This window comes from Hetaerina americana, unplaced genomic scaffold, assembly GCF_022747635.1.
Source record: "Hetaerina americana unplaced genomic scaffold, ioHetAmer1.1.p SCAF_17, whole genome shotgun sequence".
Classification (NCBI taxonomy): domain Eukaryota; kingdom Metazoa; phylum Arthropoda; class Insecta; order Odonata; family Calopterygidae; genus Hetaerina; species Hetaerina americana.
Window position 1 is genome coordinate 131,190 of NW_027286730.1, and position 27,068 is coordinate 158,257.

Below are 27,068 nucleotides of genomic sequence, written 5' to 3' on the forward strand. Positions count from 1 at the left end.
GATAATCAATTTCTGTTCAAAATATTAAAAGTAACATTGAAATAGCCCTAATTCGTCCATGAATACATTAACTGAACACTTCTAATTTCATTTCACAGTTAGATTTACTGTTGAATCAACTTAAGCAATGAAATTTTAGTTCATTCTCATTGTTTTCAGTTCAAAACTATTATACAGTTAAGAATGTTGCACATTTATGAAGTGAACATCAAATTTGCTAATTTAAATTTAATTGAGCTTCTAAAATATTACACTAAGCAATAGTATTCCAGCATGTAAGATTGGTCCAACACTTTATCATGACCAATTTCAAAGTGAAGCGGTCAAAAGTATAGTGAACATAATAATGTTTAAAAAGATCGACAGAGTGATATTAGGGCTGCATGCATTTTACCTTTCTTTCATGTAAATTTCCATTACCAGAAAACTTTAAGTGAATTTGTTACTGCTTGTATCATAGAAGAGGATGGCATATGTATACATGAATGTTTCCAATAAAATCATCAGTAACCTAAAGCATACCACTTCAAAATATCACAAACGTATTGATAGAATGTATTCTGATTGATTGATTAATTAACTTGAACATATCATGAAAATATACATATGTTAATATCTCCAATAAGTTTCAACATTTTAGGAACCTGACTGATATAAGTTCACCAATCTATGAGAGACGATGAATTCGCAGAAGAAATCGAAAATACAAAATTTATAATATCCATCATTACTTCCGTGAAAATAACTGTAATCAAAGTGAAAAGTTTAGAAAAGTTTCAAGCACGTGAAATTCAAAATTCTAATAAAAAACAAATTCAGCACACCTACCAGGTTTATGAAATCTGCGAAAAGTAACCGCATTTGAGATAGCATGTCCTTGATCAACTCACAATATTTCCACAATCCAAGCAACAAATCCAAAATCTCTAATTTGACCACAGTTATACGCTTAGGTAAGTTAATATTTGCACACATTTCAACAGTTGAAGTAAATGATTTTGTAAAGGATGATAATGATTTTCCTCATTTCAACTAATGCATTAATAAATATGGCCGAGAAAGTTCTATTTAAATCAAAGTGATGAAATTACAAAGAGTTCAATAATAATTAAAATTTCAACCCATACATACTATTGCTATCAGGATGTGAGAATTGCATGCAAAATTATCTAGTGTTGTATAGTTTTTCAACATGAATTTTTGAGCTATTTTAAAATATATTTTAAGTGAAAATAAGAATGCTTTCAATCTTGAAATTCTGGAAAAGTACTTTTCCACATTACTTTAGGATTAAATGATAATTACTACACTCTAATTCTATAATGTGATGTTCCACACACAAAGATTAACCATTTGCAAAAATTAACCACTCAGGACAACTAACCTTTTGTCTCAGTTGAGCTTTCTGGAAACTCTCCAGGTCCTTATAATTTTTTCCATTGAATATTTCATCCCCTGAGTATATAATTTCATCATCTGAGCTCTCTGTTGTTTTACTCTTCCTTTGACGTCTTGACAGAAGAGGTGAATTCAGCAAGTGTTTTCTAGGTTTCAACAAAGGGTATTATTTTAAATAAAGTTCTCACATAAATCAAAGATATGCTATATGAAAACCCATTATACACACTAAACAATAGATGACTATACTTAGAATTTTCTTTTCCCTAATAATACATAATGGTCAATAACTGACAGTATGATCGCCACAATTTTATGTGAGCATATAATTTGCATTAGTTTCAGAGAAAATGTTTAAAACCTATGTGGGCACATACTGTAGGCACATTGTACATGGCATTTTAGTTTAAAGGGTGATAGAATAAACTTTTTTAACCCAATCCTTCGTTTTTAGAAATGTTAACATCATATTCATATTCTTCAAAGAATCTTAATCACAGTTATAGGATGTTGCATATTATAGAATACAGATTCATTGAAATATATTTGTATACAATGAAATTATGAGCAATGGCTGCTGCAATTGATCCTTTATTTCTAAATCATTCAAGACTTAACATAAAGGAAACTTTCTGTACACCCTTCACTTTACTGAAAACTTCTGATGACTCATGTGCGTTCATCATGGCAGCAGCTTTAGCAAAGTAAAAATGCATTTTAAGTGCACTTTGAATGTAAACATTTCATAAGAAATTTCAAAGACAACATCAGTCATTGATAATACAATAGCTTTATTTTAAAAGTTCATATTTTTTCATATAAAGCATTTCTACCATAGGAATTTCGGAAAATGATTAGATAATAAATTAAAGTGTACATTGTCAAACTTGAGTGTAATTTTATATTTGCATTGAGTACCAATTAATCCCATATTTCTGGAAATAATTTTATATATTTATTTATTTATCGACTTTATTGGGCGAGATGGAGACATAATCCCTTCTCCCACCAAATTCTTACATATTACATTGAAGACAAATACATGCACCCAAGCCCTAGGCAGAAATCAAACCAACGACCTCTGGATTGGCAAGCAAGGACGCTACCCTACCGCCACCGGGGTCGGCATTATTAGCATTAGGAACATGGAACGAAAGGTATTAATGGGAAAATCAGACAAACATCAACTGTTTTATTATATTGAAAAATGTCCTCTTCATTTTGTCTATTCAGGTCAACTTTTTCTAAATAAAACACATGATTTTCATGCAAAAACATCTAAAATATCACTTCAATCTTTCAGCAATTACCTCAAGTTATGATGAAATGGCTGAATAATTGACTCGGTTCAAAAATCAAGTCAATGGTAATTTATTAGGCCTTGTAATAAAAAAAATGCAAATGGTGAATGAGAAATTTTTGGTTGCCTTACCTAATGGGTGAAGGAGATTGATTCCTTTTGCTTTTCTTGCTCAAGGCAGGGCTCGAAGGACTGCTGTGGGGTGGTGGGAAGCGAGATGTAGGAGAGAGTGGAGGAAGGGAACGGGGGCAGCACAATCCATCAACAGCATTCATCAAGAGGGCCCTTCCACTGGCTGAAGCCTGCTCTCCCGTGTTCAAAACCAGAGCGGCAGCCACAGCTGCAGCTGCAGCACCACGAGTTTTCACCCTGCCCTCCTCGGCAGAGGTCTCCCCACTGGTTGTTGTGGCACTGCCCCTCTCCCTCTGCTGCGCCCTCCTCTGGAGTTGCGGTGTGTTGGCTGCACTCTTGCTCATGCCACGGGGCAAAGGCGGTCTCGTCTGAATAGTCTGCAAACAAAAGTAAAAAGAATGATGAACAAATAGTGAAAAAACAAACTTCAAGATGGACTGGAAAGACAAATTTGGTGAATGTTCATTTCACTCTCTTCTTTGCTATGATGATCAATTCAATATTTACATAATGATGGGTGACTGCAATGCTATAATAAAAGTGATAAATTGTAATGCATCTGAATCCATTCATTTTCAGTTAGCAATGTTGCATGGTGAAAAATTCAAGCTGAGCTGTCTAATATTATATGCCAAATTTTTTCGAACTGACAAAGATTTTCAGTGATAAAATTACTCATATTTATCAATTTAAAACATTCTTTATAGATATATAACTGAAAAATAATTCCATAAGACTCATAGTTTTCAGGGACTAGAACATAAATAATGCCACTTCAATAATCATGATCAATAATGTCTAAGGATGGATATTGACATCATCCTAGAAACTACCAACCAATCTAACTAACCTCCCTGTCCTGTAAAATCCTAAAATAAATTATTATAACAAACAATATCCTTCAATAATTACGATTTTACATCGATAAATTCATGTAGTACCTAAGATACAAATTTGTACCCTAAGATACAAATTTTTTGAATCCTAAGACTTTTATTCTAATTGTTGCATAATTTATAGAGATCATCATGATGATAATTATACATATAAAATAAATAGTTTAATTAAGATAGCATCAATTATTAGATAGGATTATGTAATTAGTAGTATAATAATAGCCTTAGGGGCGTGCAAATCAGAATTTTTTCGAATAAATTAAAAATATGCACCAAACATTAAATGACTATCAATTAATGAATAATGTAAACAATGGTACTCCAACACTAAGGTAGGTTTTGGATGGACACAGACTTACTGCTACAGCTTAATTCTTACCAAACATGAAAGGAGGATTAGGAAAAATTATCATTTCTAAGTTTGCCACCAACTGGTCACCTCATCATTATTTATTGATAATTAGAGCAATACATTTTATGATAATTGTTATGTGGCTCATGGGTACTTTTATTCATAAATTTCCAATCTAAGATACCCACAAACTAATATTTACAATTAAATTAAGAGATTTGTGTAACAGTATACTAACAGTGTTTTGATTACGTATATCAAGTAATTTAAAGAAATCTTTCCAACTGCAAATAAGAAAATAAGCAAAGACTAAATGTGGGTTGCTTGTATTTCTCATTCAAGATTTAACTTAAAGTCTTCATTAAGAGCCAGTTAAAATTTTTACAATGCTGACTTTCTAAATACAATGTTGCAATTTATTCTGTTTATATTTCATTTAAGTTGATAAATAATAGCAGTAGTTTATAGAAAATAGATAAAAATAAAAACTAGCAATAAGGTTTATTGAAACCTTCTGAATGTGTGGTGTGAACAAACAATCATGCAATATATTGTTCATTGATTTCCTATATAAGTGCCTAAATCACTTTAACTACCCCATTTAAGTGATTATTAATCGATAGTTATCTCATCTTGCTTTGTCAAAGTTAGACGTAGCACATAACAGAAGACTTGACTTTTGAAATATAATTTATTTTGAGATTTTTCCAAACTAATCTGTCAACCGTTATTCTTAAGGGAAATTTTTTAAAGTTGCTTGGCAATGAATGCATGTTATCCGTTAATCACAAATCATCCTCAATTGTGCTTGATATTGCATATTGGCAAACACTAGCACAGTTAGTAATGTTTCCTGGTATAGAAAATCATAATTCAACGACGAAGGTTGCTTGTATACAACCAATTTTGTAATTTCTGTTAAATCTACTTCAGCATGTTTAAAATAGTTTTAATTTTGGCCAATTCACTTTGAAATTGATAATAACAAAGCATGCAGACTCGTGATAATGATACATGTCCCTGTGAAAAAGTGTAAAATCCTAATAAGACAAATTTTCATCTGACATGTTTCATCAAGTGAATGCAAGTAGCATATGAAAATGAATTAGATACCATAAATTATCATTGTATTAACTTTTACAAAATGCCATAGCTCTTTCAATTATTCACATGATTACTTATCATTGTCACCAAAATTTTCTATATGCAAATTTGTACAAATCTACAAATTTGTTTCCACCAGATATTTTCATAGTTAGTTAAGAGTTAGTAGAAGAGTAACAGATATTTTATAGAAATCTTTAGTTAGTTAATATATACCTACCTGACATTATTTTGATCCTGCCTAGTCATAAATAATATCATCATTCATCAAACAGTATCCAGCCAAAACCAAGCTGTAAGAACTCATGACAAATCTCAATTTTGCTAATCTATATGATATTTGCAATTGTCATCTAAAAAATACTAGAATCCCTCTAATTGGCCAATGATAACAAATCCTTCAGCCACATTAGCAAATCCTTCCAAATTAAAATCATTCATTGAACACTTATCAAATGAAGAGTATTTCCTTTTAGTTTTCTGAACATAAGACAATGCTAATTGAATTTCATTATGAATCCCCGGAACTTAAAACCACAAAATATGATACTTGAGGAAAATATTCTTCATCTAATATAAAGTTTTAATTATATCTTAGAAACTTAACTTTTAAAAATTGGAGCTGTAAAACATCACCAAAGAGGAACTGAATTTTAAGCTTGAAGAACTAGTACCAAGAGGCATATGATAAGACAATTTGCCTAGGATAAATCTTTAACATGCTTACATGAGTTATATTGACCAGTAGTATCCATATCTTAGACTAAGCTTATGCATAAAAGTATACTGACCTCAATGCCACTACCAAATGATTCCACTCTATCTTTCTCAGGTCTTTCCCGCCCTGGAATTTCTCCATTTGCCCTGTTCCTCATGTTACTCCTCTCTATTGGTTCAGTCTCCATTCTCACTTCACCCTTAGCACCCTCATTCATTTTATTCCGAGGAGCCCACCCTGACATGTGGCCCAGAGTCAAGCCTTTGCAGTCACTCACGTCTGCCCTTCTGTTAAAGATATCACTTGAGTCAAGACTACGGCTCTTCCCACCATGCCTCAGCTTGGGTTTTGGTCTTTCCTTTTTCCTATGGATCAACACTAGCCTTTTGGGGGCTTCCTTCATCTGTCCACTCATCTCACCGGAGAGTGAGCGAGCTTCCACCAGATCCAAGTACCCCACACTGCAGCTCCTCACCATTGGATCTGTTGTTGGAGCTGCCCCCATTCCACTACCTACACAGCCACCGAGGTCTCCACACACACGCGAGTTCCTCTCTCGATTGAAAGATGTCCCAGATGAACTGGCAAAACCACTCCCCACTCCAGCGCCCTCATCATCAATGAACTTAACATCCTCTGGATTACCTGTCCACTTTGTTGCAGCCACTTGGTAGTTTCCACCTCCCTGCTTGCTGCAGTGCTGCCTCTCCCTCCGCCTCTGCATGGGAGCCCTACCATGGATCCCCCCCACAACCCCCGAGGATTCCACTATGGTCCGGTTCCTCTCCGGGTAATCTTGCTCCTCCTGGGGCTTCACCAGGAGGTTTCCCTTCACCCTCCTTCTCGCACCGCTCCCATATGGATCGCCAGATATCGATGCTGGCATGTGCACCTCTGCCATGGTCGTTGCATTTTCCAGTGAAAGTTCACATGGTGCGACAATTCGTTTGGGCGAGCCCTGTGGTGTGAGAGACCCCTGCGGCTGCACCGACTGTGCCCTATCACATGTGTTTTGGGAGCCATTGTGTGTGGAGGGAGAGAGTGGAGGAGATGACATGGGACACACTGATGAGTGGTTCATGTCATATGCAGCAGCTCCTGAAGGCACTCGCGGAGTGTGGCGGAAGTCTGACACTTCAGGAGCCACTGACATATTATTGTATGGTGAGTCTGCATCATGGTGGGATCTACAAGGGACAACTCTGACATCAGGGTTGAGATTTTCAGAAGGGCCATCTTCGAGTAAGGTGGGTGATGGCAACACCATGGATTCAGGTCTAGCAGAGCAGCGTCGGCCTGTAGCACGACTTCTTGGAGACATTGGAGCAATAGGAGCAATGTCGGTCTGAAGTCCTGGAGGAACATTCACATCACTGTCAGTAAAGACTGAAAATAGAAAGTATGATAGCAAGTGTAAGTTTATATATTAGTAACATAGTGATGTAAAATTTTATGTAGTCAGGTTGATTACCTCAAGGGGTGGTTTTGTAAGCTGCTGAATGTTCAGCATTGTCTCCATTTGAAATTTCACCACCCCTTCAGATACATGATTTCACATGTGATCACCACTCTTGATGATACAGCCAAATCATCAGGAATAATAATATTATGAATTGATCTGCAATGGTTGTGAAAACTCAAATGATGGCAATGATGTGTAGGCAACGGCAACTTACCAAAAATCAACTGCTAAGAACATATTATGAAATATTTAAATGATTTATTTCTCTAACTGGGGGTCGTGGTAGTCCAGGGGGTAAAGCGTTGGACTACTGACCGGAGGGTTCCGAGTTCGATTCCTGGGCAAGTCTCTGGGCACCTGCAGCTCCACCCAAGCTATGTGATTTATCTGGTACCAGATCTTCCTGGGAAACGATACCGGCACAGAGAAATGAACCGGCCCCCCCTACCTTGATGTTTGAATTTCACACGCCATCCGGCTTAGTACTGGGTGAACACTACCATCAACTACCAAACCGAGCTTAGGGCTGATTACTGTGTTTATGGTTTTTTTTATCTCTAAATACTTCAATTTACTCTACAACTGTGAAAATATTATCTTATCCTTAACAAATTACACAAACAAAAAACAGATGAGAGAATGTATCCAATGATTAGGCAATATATATATTTCAATCCTTCAAGTTTGTACTTGATGATTTCAGGCTCCAATTTATAAAACAGTGCCTGCACCACTAAATTTCAACATGAGATGCTTCATGAAGTCCTTCCTTAACTTTCTTTTCTGAATCAAGAACTAAGCAGGGTAGATAGCTAAAATATTGATATGCAAGTAAAGTGAGCAAAGAAAGAATAATTTGACAGGGGTTAAAGGTAAAGGGAAAAAAGGATGAATATATACATATATAATACCTGATTATGCAGGCATAAAATTAGATAGTATTTTTTTGTGGTTGATATATTGGTTTGCATTCAAACCCCTCAGCAAAGGCACTACTATATTGACATGAAAGTTTGATTGTCAGCTTCACATAAAATCATATATTAGTGTGCATTTTGTAGGGTGATGGGGTGCTCATAAAAGGATGTATAGAATGACTTGCGGAGGAGGGAGTAGCTGTGAAGGGGAGAGGATCAAAAGGCGAATGAGAGGAGGAGAGGGTGTGTAGCAGGAGTTGATGGAGTGAAGGACTAGATAAAGACGCTTTGTGGAATGGGATGAGAATTTAATGTTGACAATTTTACGCTCAAATGATTTTCTAAGGAATTATTGAATGATCCAAGTCTATCTAGGTACCTATGTACTTCATATACCATGGACCATGTATGAAGTTCACAGAATTAAGGGCCAGGAATAAAAGTAATTTATAACAATAGCAATTCATAAGTAAGATTTCTATGAATCAAATATTGGGATACAATTTCAAAGAGAGGTTTATTTGGTAATTTTCTGCCTTAGACCCTGAGATAAGACCCACAAAGTTATGCATATCTTTTGAGTAATGTGTTTAAATCGTTAAACTGTGATGAAACAGGATAAGGTTTTGAAAGAACTTGATTAATTAGCAGGAGTTTATATTATTGTTGCAAGATGATACAAAATTTGATTCTCATTGACTACTTTACTTTGATTAATGGTTATGATCAGCCTTTATACCAGGAAGAATAGGAGAAATATGGGTACATGGTGCTCAGATGTCTAGGTCTCTCTTGAGAGCATTTCATTTAAGAGTTTTTCATATAAGTCGTAAATTATTATCCATAGATATGTGCAATAGAAAATCAGAAGTTTTTCATGGCTTGAGAGTAATAGATGGAAATATATTTAAACATACATAAAGAAAATGAGCACCCATGCTGAAGGAGAAGTGAAATGGGTATATTTACCTTCTTCCTCATCTTCTGAAAAGAGATTAGGGTTAAAGTTTGGATCAGGTCCAGGAAGAATGTCATCTCTAAGCTCGGTCATAGCTAATGTCATCTGCCTGGGTTGCAAATGTAACAGAGAAGTCTTGTAGGTAACCTGAAATTTATTTTTGGTTCTATTAATATTTCTGTAGATCTAGTATTGTCCCTATGACAATGACATTATAATTACCCTGAACATACAGATTAAGGAACAAGTGAGTAGACTAATGATGATGGGGAAATGGACCAAATTTTCATATTTACCTAATGCTACCTGTATTTTTCTTAAATAGATGCATGAAAATACAAAAACACCCAACACAAAGAAATTACAAAATATTCCTAATAAACTAAGAGCAATCTACTTTTGCTGACACAAACTTATTATAGAAGTTTTAATTTTCCACATTTATATTTTAATTGTTATCATGGTCATATTAACTATTTCAAATATTAGGCATTTCTGTTCCAACAATCATAGCTGTAATATTCCACTGTTTTGTGAAAGAAATCTATAACTTCTGTAACTCAGCTCTTCTTTCATTTCCACAATAAACCTCAGGAAGGAATAATCTCTGCTGCTAAAAATATCTACCGAGGGAGTATTTTGGGGTAGCATTAATAACCTCTCTGATAATTTGCATCAGATTGAAAGTAATCTGTCTCTATGCTCAGAATGTAGATTTTTGAGAACAAATTTGAAATTGTGGGCTTCATATGTATTGTGCTAAGATGTATTATGCAAATTGATGGATATAAGATGACAGCAGCCACCAGCTACTCTTGCCAATAATATGGAAGTTTTGGACTTTTGTAAAACTAGTGTCCCCAATAAGCTTGCTGGGTGACATGTTTATAATAATAATAATAATAATAATAATAATATTTTTTAATAATTTGTGCAACAGGGAGTGGTTGTGCCTGCCAAAACAGTATGACTTATGAAATGATATACTTCATGAATCTTAGAGCAGTCATTGCATTTAAATGGCATAAATAATGCTGCATACTTTACCTGACCCAAGTTGGCTGGTAGAGAAGGAGCTAGTCCATGGATTTTGAACTTTGTGCCCCAAATATTTGAAGTAACTTCTACAAGGCGTGCATGCTATAATGAAAAATAAGTTTAAAAATTAATACAATACCCAAAAGTGTATTACATTGGCATACTGATTCACTATGAATATTCAGCACTACATTCTATACTTTCTTTGAATTCTAATTACATGAATGACTTTGAAGTTTTATTATAAATAAAAAGTAAGAGGAAATGAAATATTCTTTCCTATGAAATTTCATGATTAAACATGGGTTTCAGAAATGTGGATACATTATTAGAAACAGAAAGTGTTTTGGCTTGTTTTCCTCGTTATTGTACAAAATCCAATGTGAATTGCAGAAGTAAAATGCACTGCTTTATGATTTAGTATTAATTTCAATATGTAACATATTTTATAAATGGGCATGAGAGAAATTTCCTCATGCAAGTATTTGACAAATTTTTCATGCTGTATATTGTATGTCAGTGCTACTATATTTCCTGCAAAAGGTTACATTAGTTTTTCTATCAGAAGATTCCATAATCATCAAGAAACTAGGTATATGCAGAATTTCAAAATTGCATGGAAAGAATTAGCCATTTATTTCAAATAAATTTCTCATACCTGTAAAGCATTTGTCATTTAGATTAACATATCAATCATGTCTATAGAGCAATAGTCTATCCATAAATTCAAAAAACAGCTAGAATATTGAAATTTCAAATTATTTTCAATCATATTGATAAAAACATGCAAGCTAAATGTATTTTTCAGCAGAATTCAACTTTGCTGAATTGTGATCCCTTAATGAGCCTCTCAGAGTACAAAGTTAGGTTCTTTCAAGATTATGTGGTAGTTGGATTAGTGAATTATCAGTATTTAATATATTATATTTCCTATCCATCTTCCTGCTTTACTCATGCTGATGAATCATTTTAATGAATCCAAAGATGATCAGGGGATGCAGCAATGATTAATTAAATGCAGCCTTCTGCTAGGTACACCAAAATGCAGTAATTTTATGAAGTAAAAATAATTCCCTTTGATCTAAGCTCAAACCTGTACCTCTCAATTTCCAGTTAAAGTACTCAGCCAGAAATTGGTAGATCCAGATTTAAGTCCTGCCTTCCATCTCCTTCAGATACTCATCACTTTGGCTTTCTTGTGGTTTAGAAACTCAGGAACGTAACTTCAGGAACTCTTAATTACAACTTATTTTCTTCCCATATAAATTTCAAGTTTTTTTGTAAAATACTACTCATTAGTTTTCATGAACTTCAAAGCTCAGCCAGAAGGTGAATTGACCAAAAAAGTACTTCAAAACCAGGTGAAATATGACAAAAGTAGATATTTACATCAAGAAACATGAGAATTGATGAATAATTTCAACTTCTTTGTTCATTATGACAGATAATTAATGGTAGCCAATAGGCATGCATGATCCCATTTAATACCAATGGTGTACAATACATTAAATTTTAATATTCCAAATATACCAGTTTATGAACTTATTAAAAGGGAAAACTATTTAGCAATGATAGGATAATACAATGAGATGGTATAATTTTTTATTACAAATTAATCATCTGACAGGATAATGATCACGCTTGCAATTAGCCTAAAATATTATGCCATCCCTTTTACTTTTAGTTCATTCTGACAAACCAGAAGAAATATGAAATTTTGATGAAATTCATTAATAATTGGAAAGTTTCTAAAAACAAAAAAATGGTTCTGTTTGAAACAGTCGGTACATCTGCCCTGCTTTCTAGCCCCAAAACTAAAAGATTAATTTTTTTTACTATGGATGGCTGAGAATGGAGTCATCCCTGTGGCCTCACCTCAGGTAGTGTATCAACATAGGTAAGGTCATCAGTTTCCACAGGGTCCATCACCAATCCAGCTGCTCCATAGACACCACCTCCCACTCCGCCCAAGTCTCCTGTTGCCCCTCCACCCAAGCCACCCCCGCTGCCTCCTCCACTCTCCCCACTGCGTGATTTTCTTCTCTTACGCCTTCTCCTCTGAACTCGTGGACTTGTCGCACAGCCCTCATCATAGTCTGTATCCGAGGAAAAGTCATCCGATGGCCTTGCAGAACGTGATGGTGTGCCTCCTGATGCTCCAGATTTGCCCTTTTGCCCTCCAGCACCACTGTTCTTCCAGTTGCCTCCTTCTGAAGCGGTCGTACTGCTGCTTCCAGAGTTGTCTACCCCAGAAGCTTCTATCAAGGACAATGAAATATTAATCAGTTATTGTCCTAAGGGAAGGAAAGTAAATCTGTTATTCAGAGCTAATTTTGAACCTTTTCCTTTTAGGAAATTTCAGAGTGTAAAATGCCAAAATCAAGTTGTTTAGAAAAGACTTTATAGTGTTTATGTTAATTTCCTTGCATAAAAGTCATTAATTAGCCTGTTGCTAAATAAAGCATTCTCATAACATGATAGCAATATCGGTGCTGACATGTAATACCCATAGAGAATAAGAATTCTCAAATGAAGCTGTCAATCGTCATCCAAAAAAATATCTTTACTCCTTCCGGCAGAAGAAACTTAAGAAAAAGTTCATGGCAGCATTTATTGGAAACTTAAAAGTCTGAACTGTCCTTAAGTTAATTGTACTATGCCGTATGATTCTAGAGGAAAAAACTATGAAAGATGAAATAGGGAGAGATGTAAGACCTTCCTTTAAATAATTTTTTAAATAATTTATCCATCATTAGAAGGGTAAATTTCAGCATAGGTATTGTACAAAGAATGCAATAGATGCAACTGGTTTTATGTTATTTGTAAGATTTTCAAAATTAAGGTCACAAATATAAAACTTGCTATATTATTGAATAAAGTTAAATATCTTTGAAATAACAAGCAGGAGTTTGATTTCAAATCTTTCAATACTAACAATTTTTCCATAGATGTGTAATCTATTTCTTAATATGATGTCCTCATATTGAAAATATTTCTAGATAACGGGCAACCGAGAACACAAATTTCAAACAATTTCCGGTCGTTATCATTGAGAATGTCCGATCATGGCATAATGTATGAATATTAGCCTTAACAGCACAAAGATTATCATTGTCATATATACATGTCATTCCAAATCCCAGTGGGAGTAAAAAGTGGTCTGCAATAAATAATGGAGGGACATACCTATGGCCATTAAATTAAGTTAAAGGGTCTGCCGTGGTATCGGGGGAATTTCATATAATTTATACTGCCATCACATCTGACATCTCATGGATTCATATGAATTCATTTAGCCTTCTTTTCCAATGTGATTACATCTTTTTGAGAAAACTGAAGAATTACCTATAAGTACTAAAACAAGAATGATTTGTCTTGTTATTCACATCCCAACTTGAAACTGATCACAAAATTCTTAATTCTCTTGGACAGGGCTTGATATGGAGTAAACTTTGCTGTTATGCTTAAGAAAACAATTCCAATGACAAATCATCAACTCATGTTCAATGATGAGATCCTGATTAATCAATATATGAATTAAAAACTTCTGGACGTTGGGCAAAAGGTATAAAGTAGGTAAACTGCAGGCTGTGCAAATGTTCAGAACAAGAAAAAGGTGATTTTAATATTTTGGAGTGAGCCAATATGTCCTTTGTATAAAGTTCACCCATTATAATGAGAAAGATAGGATGGTAATTCCATGGATTATTGATTTTAAAAAATAATGAAATTTCATTAGTTCAATAGTTTCAGCCTCAACTTTGTGGAAGTTCATTTTAATAAATGAAAAAGAAGCACTTTGTTCCAATCCACCACTTTATTACAGGTACGACTAGTTTCGACGCTATGGCATCATCCTCAGGTGCCTGAGGATAATGCCGTAGCGTCGAAACTAGTCGTACCTGTAATAAAGTGGTGGATTGGAACAAAGTGCTTCTTTTTCATTTAATGAAATTTCATTTTGAATTTGGAAAAAGGAGAACAAGTTGGATTGAACATTAACAATGAAATTAAATTCCCATCCCCTTTGGAGAGATTCAAACTGCTAGGCTCACTCTTTATGTCGGCAATATACATTCACATCACAAAACAGGATAATCCAGGCCTCTACCCTGGGTGCTTGGATGTCAATTTTAGTTTACATTGTCTGCTCTTCCAGAAAAATACTAATAAATTATATCTAGGCACCTAAGTAGTTAAAGTATCAACAGGTCCAAGTAATTTTTAATATTGAAATGTTAATAATTCTTAAATTAATGCAGACTCTTATTACTTACCATCCACCTGGGGATCAAATATGACAAACTCTGGACGTATTTTGCTGGTCCGTTTTCCTTTCAGCAATGGGACAAGTCCTCCCAAATATTCCAAATAAAGAGTATAGCAAGTGCCTGAACTGAGATTGTTATCATCATCATGGCGAATCATTGTGCAATGAAGGCGTACATTTCCTACGGGTGGACGGCTAACAAACCCTCTGATTTGAGAGGGCTCAGGAACACAGCACTGTTTATAGACAGGGAGAAAAAACAGAAAATTAGCTAAGATGAAAGAACCATTTCATTAACCCCATTCATAAATCCCAGAGCTTTTGTGTAACCCACAGCGCATTGCCCAAGGATTAAATTTGTCCTGTACATACCCTGATGGTTTGAGCAAAAAGCGTTGAGATGAGTGCCTTGATACGTGGCGGCAGAGGCAAGGCTGATACTTGGGAGTCGGATCGAAGCTGTCCATGAACTTGCAGACGGCACATAAGTTGTAGAGATGCAACCCGCCGGGACACCCATGCAATATGCACTTGGCAGCCGGTGGCAATGTAGAGGCGTTTATCGTTGTGACCCCAGGTCAAAGCTGTAACTGGTGCCTAAAAAGAATGAAGACCAATGAACGGCTAATGATTATTATGTTTAATTGGTTTGGGTTTATCAAATGATTCTGAACACAGAATGAAACCCAGATGATAATAAGAAATAGGTTTCTTAACATGTACATTATATCCATAAATAATTTAATAAAAATATTTGAAGAACAGGTTTTGTAGAAAAAAAGAAATAATTCAATCAATAGATACAAATTCATGACAAGAATCCCAAAACCAACCATTGTATTACATATTTTAATGAGCCCTCCTGGATTCTTGAAATAGACATTTTAGCTAATGACAATCATTGAAGAGATTTATCATTTCGAGTACGATGAGGGTTGAAACTTTTAAGATTTCAGAGAACAAATATACATAATAAACCTGTTCTTGGGGTTTTTCTGCAATGAAAAAGTTCTTGGAGCTAGCGGATAGAAAGATGTTCATTTAGCCTCTAGTTCCTAACCCAATTCTGTAACTTATTTCTCTGAGGGAAAGAATTACAAGATCTAGTAAGCTCCAGGAGCTTATTTGGTTCAAGTAACTCCATACAAGGTTTGTATAAAAAGTATCGGTAACAATTTTTTTCTGAAGTGTGCATGAAGTGCTGAACTCAGAGATTGTCAGTTAAGTGTGTGCATGACTGCAGATACGTGTGTGCATGACCACAGATAGTATCTGCTCCAAAGTAACTCACTAACTGACAAAAAACATCAAAGTGATGATGACCCGACCCCCTTACAGTCCTGACTTGGCACCAGCTCACTATTTTCTATTCTCAAAAGTGAAATCCTACCTTAAATGACATCCCCATAGGACCCTAAGTGCCATCAAAGAGGCTTACACGTGTACCCTTAAAGAACTTCAAGAATCTGCCTATCAGGGAGCCTTTGAGTCACGGAAAAGCCACTGGCAAAGGTGCATCAACGCTCAAGGGATGTGCTTTGAAGAATTTTTAGGAATTTTAATAATATCTGAAATAAATATATTTTTTACGAAACTTTTCCCGATAATTTTTATACAAACCATATATTCATTTTCAGATAGGAAGAACATCTTGGTACCTCAAAAAGCACCTAATTGAGCTTCAATCTTAGAAATTGGAGGTGAGAATTAGAATTTTCTTTAATTACCCTTTATGTGATGAGTGAAAAGAAAAGTCAAGGGAGAAAAACATAAAACAAATATTACAGTGAGAAAACTTAGATGATCACCATTTCATCATCCTTTCCCGATGTTTTTCTAGCAAATAGCCACTTAATCATGTCAGATTACATTAAGTATACAAAAACCTGGTAAAAGCAAGGGACCAGTCAGATTATGGTGTGAATACAGTCAATCTCCATAGGAAAAGGATGGATTAACATTTTTAAAGAAGAAATGAATAATAATAATAGACTATCCCCAGGCACTTTTAAATTGAATAATCCCACAATGTAATTTGGCTACTTATCTAATAGACATGTAACAAATAACTGGTATTGCTTCCTTTTTAAATTTTAAACAGAATTACTTTCAATATGTAAAATACTACGATTTCATCCAGTTGCTTAGTTTAAAAAATGTTAAAATAAAATAATTAGGAAAAATCCAATGGATAGAAAGTACTATTTATATGGTCAGCAAGAAAGAGTGACTAATCTTCAGAGTAGTTCAACATATAGATCATCAGTACCATTTAAGTGTCATTTTACATCATAAGCCCTTTTGTCACCCAAAAATTATTCCCTGAATGCATGATAATCTATTCTCATATTTGCAACCATGCAAGCTCTCTATCGATTTCTGAAAATATTTATCTTGAAAGACAATTCAGCAAGGAAATTTGAAATACCTGAGAATATGGCAGGGGGACGCAGTAAAGAAGTATCCCAGCTTCTGAGTAAAACTTGAGCACATTGGCATACTCGCCCACGCCTAGGGAGTGCCCTCTGGATCGACCCTCATCGCTCGATGAGGAGGACGGAGAGGTGGAAGAGGATGACGATGATGAGGGCGGAGAGGACGATGAGGACGAGTGGCAAGAGGCATTCAGGTGTGGCCCTGAGCTCATTGAAGGCCCCTGAGAAGGCTGCTGAGATGAATGGCGATGGGTGGTGCCAGCGACGGCAAGGAGTTCTCGTGAGTTGCTCCATTCCATATTGATCCCACAGAGACCGGTATGGACCTAATTCAACAGAGAGAGTAGAAATACACAATCAGTAACCATATATTGTCAATTTTCATGAAATTCAATTGACATCACAAATATAGAATGAATATATTGAATTTCAAAACCAATAAAATTGTAAAACTACTGTTGCATAATATCGCAATGTTTTCAAATGTTGAAAAAAAATCAAAATAAATTTTAATTCCAGCAAATTACTTCTTTAGATGTAATTTAACTAAACATTTAGACCAAATAACTTTACCTGCATTATAAAGGATGAATTGATCAATTGTTCCATTGAAAGGGGGATAAAATTATATATGCACATATATAGTTATTTCCCCCATAAAAAAATAAAAAAATCTGTATACATGGGTTAAGGTAGGTTATGGATGGACACAAATACCAAATAAATATTTTGTGACTCCTAACAAAACAATCCAGCAACCTACTCTACATCAAGTCCCTCTTCATCTTTAAGTACTTCCTTCCTCCCTTCATCTCATGCAACATCTCTATCCTGATCCTGCCCTTTCCTCGTTTGTCTAACATTCTCCTCTCTTTTACAGCCTTCAACATCCCACTACCAATCAATGTGCCCTAGATCCATTTTTCCTATCTCCTTGGATTCTTCCCAAATAAACCCCTCTCCTCGCCCACCATGCCTAGTGCTTCTTCATTTGTTTTCCTTTTGGTCCATTTCACCTTCCTCATTCTTCTCCACACCCACATTTCAAAAACCTCCAATCTACTTATATCGTCCAGCTTCAGTGACCATGTTTCAGCATGGTACATAACTACACTCCATTTCAAAGTTTTAATAAGTCTTTTCTTAATATCCTTACTCAATATCCCTGACATCAAGTCCCTCCTCCATGTGAAAGCCTCTTTGCCTAGCCCAATTCTTCTCCTTACGGCCCTACTACTTAGACCGTGTAGGTCCTGAACACTTCCGAGATACATAAAATGTTCTACCTGCTCTAGTTTTTGTCCTCCTATTTTAATGTTAACCTTAGCCTTGGTCTTTCTGGAAAAGCACATAGCCTTGTTTTATTTATATTTATTCTCATCCCATATTTATCGCAATGAATTTCCAATCCACTAAGCAATGTATGCAACCCCTTGGCTGACTGGCAAATTACAGCTTGGTCATCAGCAAATCTAATTGATGTCATGAATTTCCTTCCAACTTTTATTCCTATTTCCAGTTTTTCTCATGCCTCTTTAATCATTTCCTCCACCCATACATTAAACAGCAACGGTGATAATGGGCAACCCTGCCTTACACCTCTTCCTAAAACTGCCCATCCAGACTCCCAGTTCCCCACTTGTACCTGAGCAGTCTGAGGCATGTACAGGTTGTGGATTATCCTCCTGTCCCTCCATTTTATTCCTACTTTCTGCAATATACTCATTAGTTTTTTCCAATTCACTCTATCAGAAGCCTTTTCGAAATCTACAAAACAGGCAAATGCATCCTGATTGTATTCTATATTCCTCTCGATTAATGATCTCATTACTGCAATGGCATCACGCATACCTCTCCCCTCTATAAACCCAAACATATTGTGCCCTAAGTAATCATTTGCCCTACTCTTTATCTTTTTGTTGATGATCCTGAGAACAACTTTAGCTGCGTTGGATATCAAATTTATTGTTCTGTAGTCCCCATATGATGGAGCCTTTACCTTTTTCGGAATAGGAACTAATACTGATGTAACAGAGTCTTATGGCCAGATTTCTTCCTAATAGATGCTATGAATCAGTCGATATAGACTCTTCCTCCCACATTTTCCTAAGCATTTCAATAGTTCGGCGGGAATGTTATCCACCCCCACAGCCTTATTTAGTTTCATCTCCCTTAAGGCCCTATCCATCTCATCATCGAGTATGCCTGGCCCTAAGCTATCTTCCTCTACGTCATGCTCCTCTTCTGTGTCTAACCTTGTTGGCCTAAATTCTTTACCATACAGTTCTTTTATATATTCCTTCCCCCTCTCTGAGATCTTTTCTGTGTAATCTATTATCTTACCTGACTTATCTCTCATGCTAGCACAGATCTTCCCTTCTTACTTCCAGATAGTGATATAGCCTTGCAGTACAGTGCACCAATTTCACCCTGCTTCTGCAAACTTTCCATTTCCTTGCACTGCGTCTTACACCATGCTTCTTTTGCTTTATTTTTGCCTGTCTCAGTTTATTATTTAACTCTTTGCACTTCATTTCGCCTAACTCTGTGTTTACATTCTTCCATTTTCTTCCCTCATCTATCTTTGTAATCATTTCATCCGTGATCCATGGTTTCCTTTTCCTTTTCTCATTAATGGTTCCTATAATTTCTTTAGCGGCTTTAGCTATCCCTTTCTTAATGCATACCCATTTTTTCTTGATAGTACCAACATCATTCATGATTTTTTCTACAGCTTGCTGATACTCCGTCCTTGTCAATCCATTTAATGCTTCTATATTCTATTTCCTAACACACTGCCCCTGCCTTATCTTTTCAAAACGGATGCTATGAGTACACTTCATAACAATTGTATTGTGGTTAGAGCCCGCATCCGCTGCCGGGAAGCTGTGATTTGATTACACTGTTACTAAATCTTAGCTTAACCATAATATAATCTAACTGATATCTTTCTGAGTCACCTGGCATTTTCCACATATACCTTCGCCTTTTGTGGTGTCTAAACCAAATGTTGGTGTTGACTAACCCCTGTCTCCTACAGAACTCAATTCCTTTCTCCCCATGGTCATTCCTTGTTCCTAAACCGTAGTCGCCCACCTCATCACCATCTCTTCCTTTGCCTATCACTGCAAATGTTTCCCTGCAGGAACACACGCAATTATGTCCTTTAACTGAAAGTATATCCTATCGACTTCTTCCTCAAAGGGGAAATATGCATCAGCAAAGAATTTATAAAATACTGTTTGTGTTTTACAAATATTGCAAGTTCTTGCAAAACAAAAACTGCATATATATGAAAAACGTACCTTCATAATACCAATAGAAACATATGAACATATAATTTCATTGATCTGGAGACATAAATTTAACTTGCATATCAAGCTGTATCAAGAAATAACCAATGGTAACAACAAATCTTTAAGGGGCACATATTCAATTGACAATTATTTTGTATCTAAATTATTTAATATACTTCACAGACATAACAAAAACCTCTTATGCACATCTCAGTGTTGGATAAATAATTGGCAAATTTATCCTTGAGTGACTTTAAATTCTATACCAAAATTCTGTATGAGAACCAAAAATTATTTTAATTTTACGAGTACACTTGTCTATTGAGATTATTAATTTTTAATGAAAAATTTCTAATATAGAATTTATGGTTCTTTAATTTCTCACCCCAATGAAAATTAAATTGACCACCATGATTTTTAATAATTCAAATATAGATTACAATGTAAACTACTGTCAATCAAAACTACCAACCTGTATTGGTGAAACATCATCAAAATTCTTCATCAGGTAGATGAAGCCATTCTTCAAGCAAACTGCTAGTACAAATACACGATCTTCTGCAAAGGTAAATTATATTATGTAAAGAACATTTACACAGCCCTGCGAGTTTCTTCAAATATGGTTGAAAACTAGTGCAATATTACACTTATTGATTAAGTTTTCACTAGTACATTTTATATGGTAATTAACAATAGCCAAACGAAGAAAATAACCCACATTTTTACCTAAATTTTGGCATATTTTTAAAATGTGAAAAACACATTTTCCTATTTGGCCAATACTTAAGGGGGCTTTGTGATTATTTATGTACATAAACGCATTTGTGACTCTCTTTGTGTTAATTATTCAGCCCCTTCATTTCATTATTACATATTTTTGGTTGGATAAAATTCACTGCAGAAACTGGCAATCAGCAATATAAGCTCATAATGAAGAAATGGTAATCCATAATAAAAATTGTGAACAGAAACACCAATGGCACTATTATTTTTTTAAAGAAGTTCTTAAACTTTACTGAATCTTGTGGCCCTTTTAAAATGCTAACTAAATCAACTGATAAAGTGAAAAAGCATCAGCTATTCTATAGATTGCATTGCTTAAGTACATATTCTAGATAACAGACACTGTTACAGAGGCCATGTATGCAAATGCATGTTCCCAAAATTTTTATTAGCAATATAAATGAGATTATTCCAAGACACTACATTACAACCATGTACACACATGTATGATGGTTGTTTTAACTGAATTATTTTTGGGAATATTTGATTAAAAATACTACATACTAGTACATACATACATACTAGTACATACATTTTACTTCAATAAGTACGAGGGCGGTTCAATAAGTACCCATGTTTGATGACAAAGGGTGTTCCTGAGGGAAGTTTATGTTATCATCATGTGCTACCATCTATCAAACGATGGTGAAACAAATTTCAGACTGATTGAAAGGTTAGTTTGGATTTGGCAGCCATTGAGTAAGACGTGTTTCGTGATATTTGCTAAAATGGAAAAAGAGCACTATCGTTCGGTAATTCGCTTTTTGTTTTTGGATGGGAAGAAATGCGATGAGATAAAAGCAAAGTTGGATGCTGTTTATCGGGACACTTTGCCATCTATGACCACAGTTAGATATTGGTTCAACGAAATTAAACGTGGACGAACATCTGTTTTTGATGAGGGGCGACCAGGACACGCGGCAGACGTGGTTACTGAGGAAATCATTCAAAAAGTCCACACAATGATTCTCGCTGATCGACTAACGAAAGTGTGCAAAGTAGCCGAAGCCATGGGTGTGTCGACCAGAAGGGCAATTAATATTTTACATGATAAGTTGGCGATGAAAAAATTGTCGGCCCAATGGGTGCCGCGACTGCTCCATTGCACCAGCACATCCATCCAGAGTTGTCGCCACCAAACTACATGAACTACGTTATGAATTGCTGCTGCACCCCCCGTATTCACCCGATCTGGCTCCCTGGGACTTTTTCTTATTCCCTAACTTGGAGAAATGTCTCGCAGGAAAAAAATTAAACTCAAACGAGGAAGTTATCGCCAAGACAGAGGAGTATTTTGGAGAGTTCGACAAATCCTATTTTTTGGAGGGGTTAAAAAAATGGCCGGAACGTTGGGAGAAGTTTATCTTTCTAAAAGGGGACCAAATTGAAAAATAAAAAAAAATGATTTTGAAAAAATGGTTTCTTCATTTCTAACACGGGTACTTATTGAACCACCCTCGTATTATCTTTTTCCAATGGCCTTCTCTTATACATACTTGGTGGCTTCATGTATAAAAACATTAGAAGCCATCAGCAATTAATGATGTACTCATTCATTCAAATAATTCAACTTAACCATGTAGGTTTTGGACAAGCATAAAGACTATTATCTATTATCACATCAAAATTCTCTTTTTTGCTCAGCAGTATATCTTTTTTCATTACTGCATAACTTCTACCTGCCTTCGTGCCATCTAAAACGTCTGCTCATTTCAGCATCTTGCTCACTTGCCCTAAACTCCCTTCCATGGCCTTCAACATCTCATTAACTTTCAATATTCTCTTTCTACCTTTTTTGAATTTCCCCTGGCAACTTCCTCTGTCTATCTCTCTGCCATATATAAAACTTGAGCATTTTCTTCTTCCTTACACAACTTATTTTCTCAATTTTTCACATTTCAAAAGCCTCCTATCTAAACTCAGCATCTTGCTTTAATGAGCAGATTTTACATCCTTACCATGCTATGCTCCATATAAAAGTTTTTAATGATGCACTAGAAAAACAAAAAAATCCAAGGAGTTCCTGGGAGGAACCTCACAGAGATTGGACTTCGCCAAATCTGGACTACACCTTGCACCATATAGTCTGGCTTTGTGACTTTGTAAGGGTTTATGCATACATTATATTAAATTTTTTGAATGTGATGAAGCATGATAGGATAAAATGGCTGAAAAGAAGGATTATATCATACATGGGCATTCAATTATTGACAATTAGAAAAAATGGTGTTTGCACATATCCCAAGTGTAGTATTTCACAAATGATGATAAATTTGTAAGCCATGCAAGGGTATTATTAAGAGGGAGGATTCTAAATACCATATCTTTAAATCCTACAATTAAATCTATCTACATTCACAAAATGAATGCGGTAGAGTGGAGTGATCAAGATACCAGAACTCAATATATTTTGCCCAATGGACTTTAAGGCGGATTGTACATATTGCCAAAGAAAAATTCAAGCTTCCATTAGCTCAATAGACCTCATTGCTCACTTTCATCATTAGAACTATTAGGAAAACATTTCCATTATTACTGTTACCATTCTAAAAATTTCTTGATCAAACAAGGCTATTCCAAGCAAAAATATTAAACCACTCTAAATTTTAATGAGATTAAGTGAAAAACTACTTGCTGCAGATTCCATTATGGACTAAAAACTCACACCCTCCTCCATCATTCAGTCACTGACATGAGAAAGAGCTATACAAGTATGACTGAAATTCAAATTTTTATGTAAAATGTTACTTCATATGTATGAAACCAAAACAAAAATTTGAGATGTTGGCCTGTTCATTTGAATTTATATTTTTTGTGTGAAGATAGATCCATAAGATTACGTTTAATCAACAACAATTTTGAAGTAGAGGAGAAAAAACCTACATTATAATCAGGCAGCCAAAATTCTTCAGCATATAACTACCCATTTGGACCCCAGTGCTTCAAACACCATTAGATTTTGTGCAAAATGTGTTCTTAATTAGGCACCTACTTGTTAGCATCCATTCCTACTATATTTCATTGTGTATACAGATCCATGAAGAGTTTTATCCACTGTGTTTTCTCTATATGTGCTCATCTGAGTAAGTCTTGGTTCATTAGTACAAATGTTACAAAACATCTGAACCAATATACTGTATAATAATATCTACTCTCCTATAGCTATCTCACCAGCTGAATGGTTACCTCCTTCTTGTTCATCACTCTCTTCCATTTTGAATTTTTCACAACTCCATGCCATTTCAGTGATGGCCACATCTCCTGGAAGCTGTACCTGTGATACCATTGCACCATGGACATCCATTACAATTATCTGTCCAGATGTGGTTCCAAAATATACCTGGAAAAATCCATTCCATTGTAAGAAAATTTAAAAATCAAACTTTATCAAATTTACAAGTACCACTGCAGCCTCATTTTCAACATCTCTCCACAAGTTATGCACAGTATCATAGGAAAATTGCATATTAAATTCAGTTTTTGTTATCAAAATCAGGAGAAGTTTGAAATATTTGTTCATGTAGAATCATGCGTCAGTGAAAAATATTTTCTGATAATTTAATTATACACCCCTCATAATTATGCTAATAATCTTGTGGGGTGGACTTCAATGATTTTAGTCACATGTATGTGTGATTAAAAATCAATTTTATTTGAATGATAAAAATTTAATTTTTCCATAAATTATGTTTTAGGAACACTAAAAAATTGTTTAGGTAGTAAAAACTACATTGAATTTTATCATTCTGCCATTACAGATTTAATATAATCTGATTCTCTCTAATCAAAAGGCCTGATGGAGATACTTTGTTAATAATATATATTTTTAGGAAATAAAAGAATTAATGACAGATTTAACCCTGTATTTTTTACTTTTCCCAGGGTGGTAAAATTTCTCAGCAATACATGACATACTTTTTCATTTGATTAGTTTTCCATTTAAGGTCTGCTTCAGAGTGGATGTTGTGTAAATCATGGCAGTTAAGGACTAAGGGACGTTTGAATTACAATTAGTCAACGTTGCTCAATGAGATGCCATGGGTAAACATGTAATAGGTGTGGCATAGCATATATAAGTGGCATACTAAAGTTAGTAACCACAAAGATTACAGGTGTTGTCTGTAGAAAATAATATACCTATTATTCATGGCACAAGTATATTTAGTTTTGAATTATTGGCAAGGGAAGGCCACCCATCCAATAATGAGCCACCAATCAAATGAAAATATTCTTACACTTCTTATAAACCTTTACCTGTTGGTCATCTGGTGTCCAGATCCCGCATGTGATTGTTGATTCAAGATTAAGCATGGAGGACCAATACCTTTGTCCAGCCACAGATCCCACCAAAACAAAGCCATCCTAGAAGTTGAGAGAGTAAGATAATTAAATAGAAGAGAAAAAGCACGAACAGTTACTGAATTTGAGCCCTTTTAAGCTGTGTATTTTACAATGGCATAAAAAACTAAACTTTTGAATGACATCAATAATATTTCAGAAAAATGAGACTTTATTTTTCACATGAATTTCTCAAATATTTCTGCTACACATTGACCTTGTAGTTCCATCCCTAGCCCACAAGTTGGTTTCAATGGGTCAGGATGGCTTCCTCCCAAACTTAGCATTAGAGGTGTGAAATATACACATTCAAGATAAGAGGAGCATTGCTTTCCCATGAGACATCCACCATTTGATTTCCCAGAAATTTAGAATATATGAATACAGATTAAATATACCATTATAATGTAAATATAAAATATATAGAATAAATTGATTGATCAATATATTCTATTGTTTCAGGCTTCACTTCGTGGAAGTATTTAATATCCATTACTAAAAAGAAAGAAAGACTCGTACTTTTCCACAGATTTTATTATACGGTACAACGCGTTTCACCGACTTGCAGCATCATCAGGTACAAATTTGCAAAACAGACAGAGCAAGCATATATACCCTCAGGACAGAGTGGGGGCAGGGAGGGTTGGAAGGATTTGAGAGGGGTGGGGGCTCGCAGGTGCGTTGATGGATTGCTTTGACCATTTCCAGGCTAGTTTTTCTGAGAGGAGTGGGGTGGGGTATGGGAACAATTGCTCATTACAAAGTGTCGTGTTGGGGTTTACCAAGTGCCTTCTAATCTCTAATTGCTCGAGAGCGTCCATTTTTAATCCTTTTGGGAGTGTGTGTAATATCTCTGGGACAAAGTCACTGCTGTGGTTGAATTCTAGTAAATGCTTGGCGAAGAGAGAGTTGTTATTCTGATTTTTGTGACACCTAGCGTGTTCCTTGACTCGTAACTTGATATTCCTGCCGGTCTGACCGACATAAACGCTGTTGCAATCCTCGCATTTCAGTTTATAAATGCCTGATTTGAGAAGGCTATCCTGGGTGTCTTTTCCATTGGCTAGAAGTTTGGAGAGGGTTATGGGTGGGTAGAAGGCTGCTTTGAGTGAGGTGGGTAGGCAGTTGGAAATCCTATATGAAAGATCTCCCAGAAACGATCCCCCACTCCTCTCAGAGAAACTAGCCTGGAAATGGTCAAAGCAATCCATCAACGCACCTGCGAGCCCCCACCCCTCTCAAATCCTTCCAACCCTCCCCGCCCCCACTCTGTCCTGAGGGTATATATGCTTGCTCTGTCTGTTTTGCAAATTTGTACCTGATGATGCCACAAGTCGGTGAAACGCGTTGTACCGTATAATAAAATCTGTGGAAAAGTACGAGTCTTTCTTTCTTTTTAGTAATTGATTGATCAAGTTTACAGTCTCAGCTATCTCATTTTCATTCCATTATAAGCTCACTTACTCATTAATAAAAGAAAATTGCTCTTCTCATGTGCCGTGAAAATTAAACATGGCAGATTAGGACCTTCACACCTTCATAAGTTGAGAGATTTTATGTAAATGGTCTTTACATAGTTCTTGGACAGTGGGTATGTCCTTCACAAGCCACAAAGTAAATAATGAGATGATATTCCAACTTTCATTGAAGGATATCTTTGTGAAATTTTTA

At 35.4% G+C, this 27,068-nt stretch overlaps 1 protein-coding gene across 2 annotated transcripts in view; it reads right to left on the reverse strand.

Annotated features, from left to right (window-relative positions):
- Positions 1-27,068, reverse strand: part of Tusp (WD40 superfamily protein Tusp) — a 221,630-nt gene that overhangs the window by 11,141 nt on the left and 183,421 nt on the right. The window contains exons 4-15 of one of the 2 annotated variants that reach the window (XM_071584214.1): positions 25,314-25,421; positions 24,246-24,399; positions 20,749-20,834; positions 16,974-17,306; positions 14,918-15,142; positions 14,553-14,781; positions 12,151-12,533; positions 10,285-10,377; positions 9,249-9,384; positions 5,974-7,286; positions 2,831-3,207; positions 1,385-1,544 (exon numbers count right to left, since the gene is read on the reverse strand). In XM_071584214.1, coding sequence (XP_071440315.1) covers positions 1,385-1,544; positions 2,831-3,207; positions 5,974-7,286; positions 9,249-9,384; positions 10,285-10,377; positions 12,151-12,533; positions 14,553-14,781; positions 14,918-15,142; positions 16,974-17,306; positions 20,749-20,834; positions 24,246-24,399; positions 25,314-25,421 — 3,597 coding nt within the window. Of the gene's footprint in view, positions 1-1,384; positions 1,545-2,830; positions 3,208-5,973; positions 7,287-9,248; positions 9,385-10,284; positions 10,378-12,150; positions 12,534-14,552; positions 14,782-14,917; positions 15,143-16,973; positions 17,307-20,748; positions 20,835-24,230; positions 24,400-25,313; positions 25,422-27,068 lie in introns of both variants that reach the window. The other variant, XM_071584213.1, reaches the window with a different exon arrangement.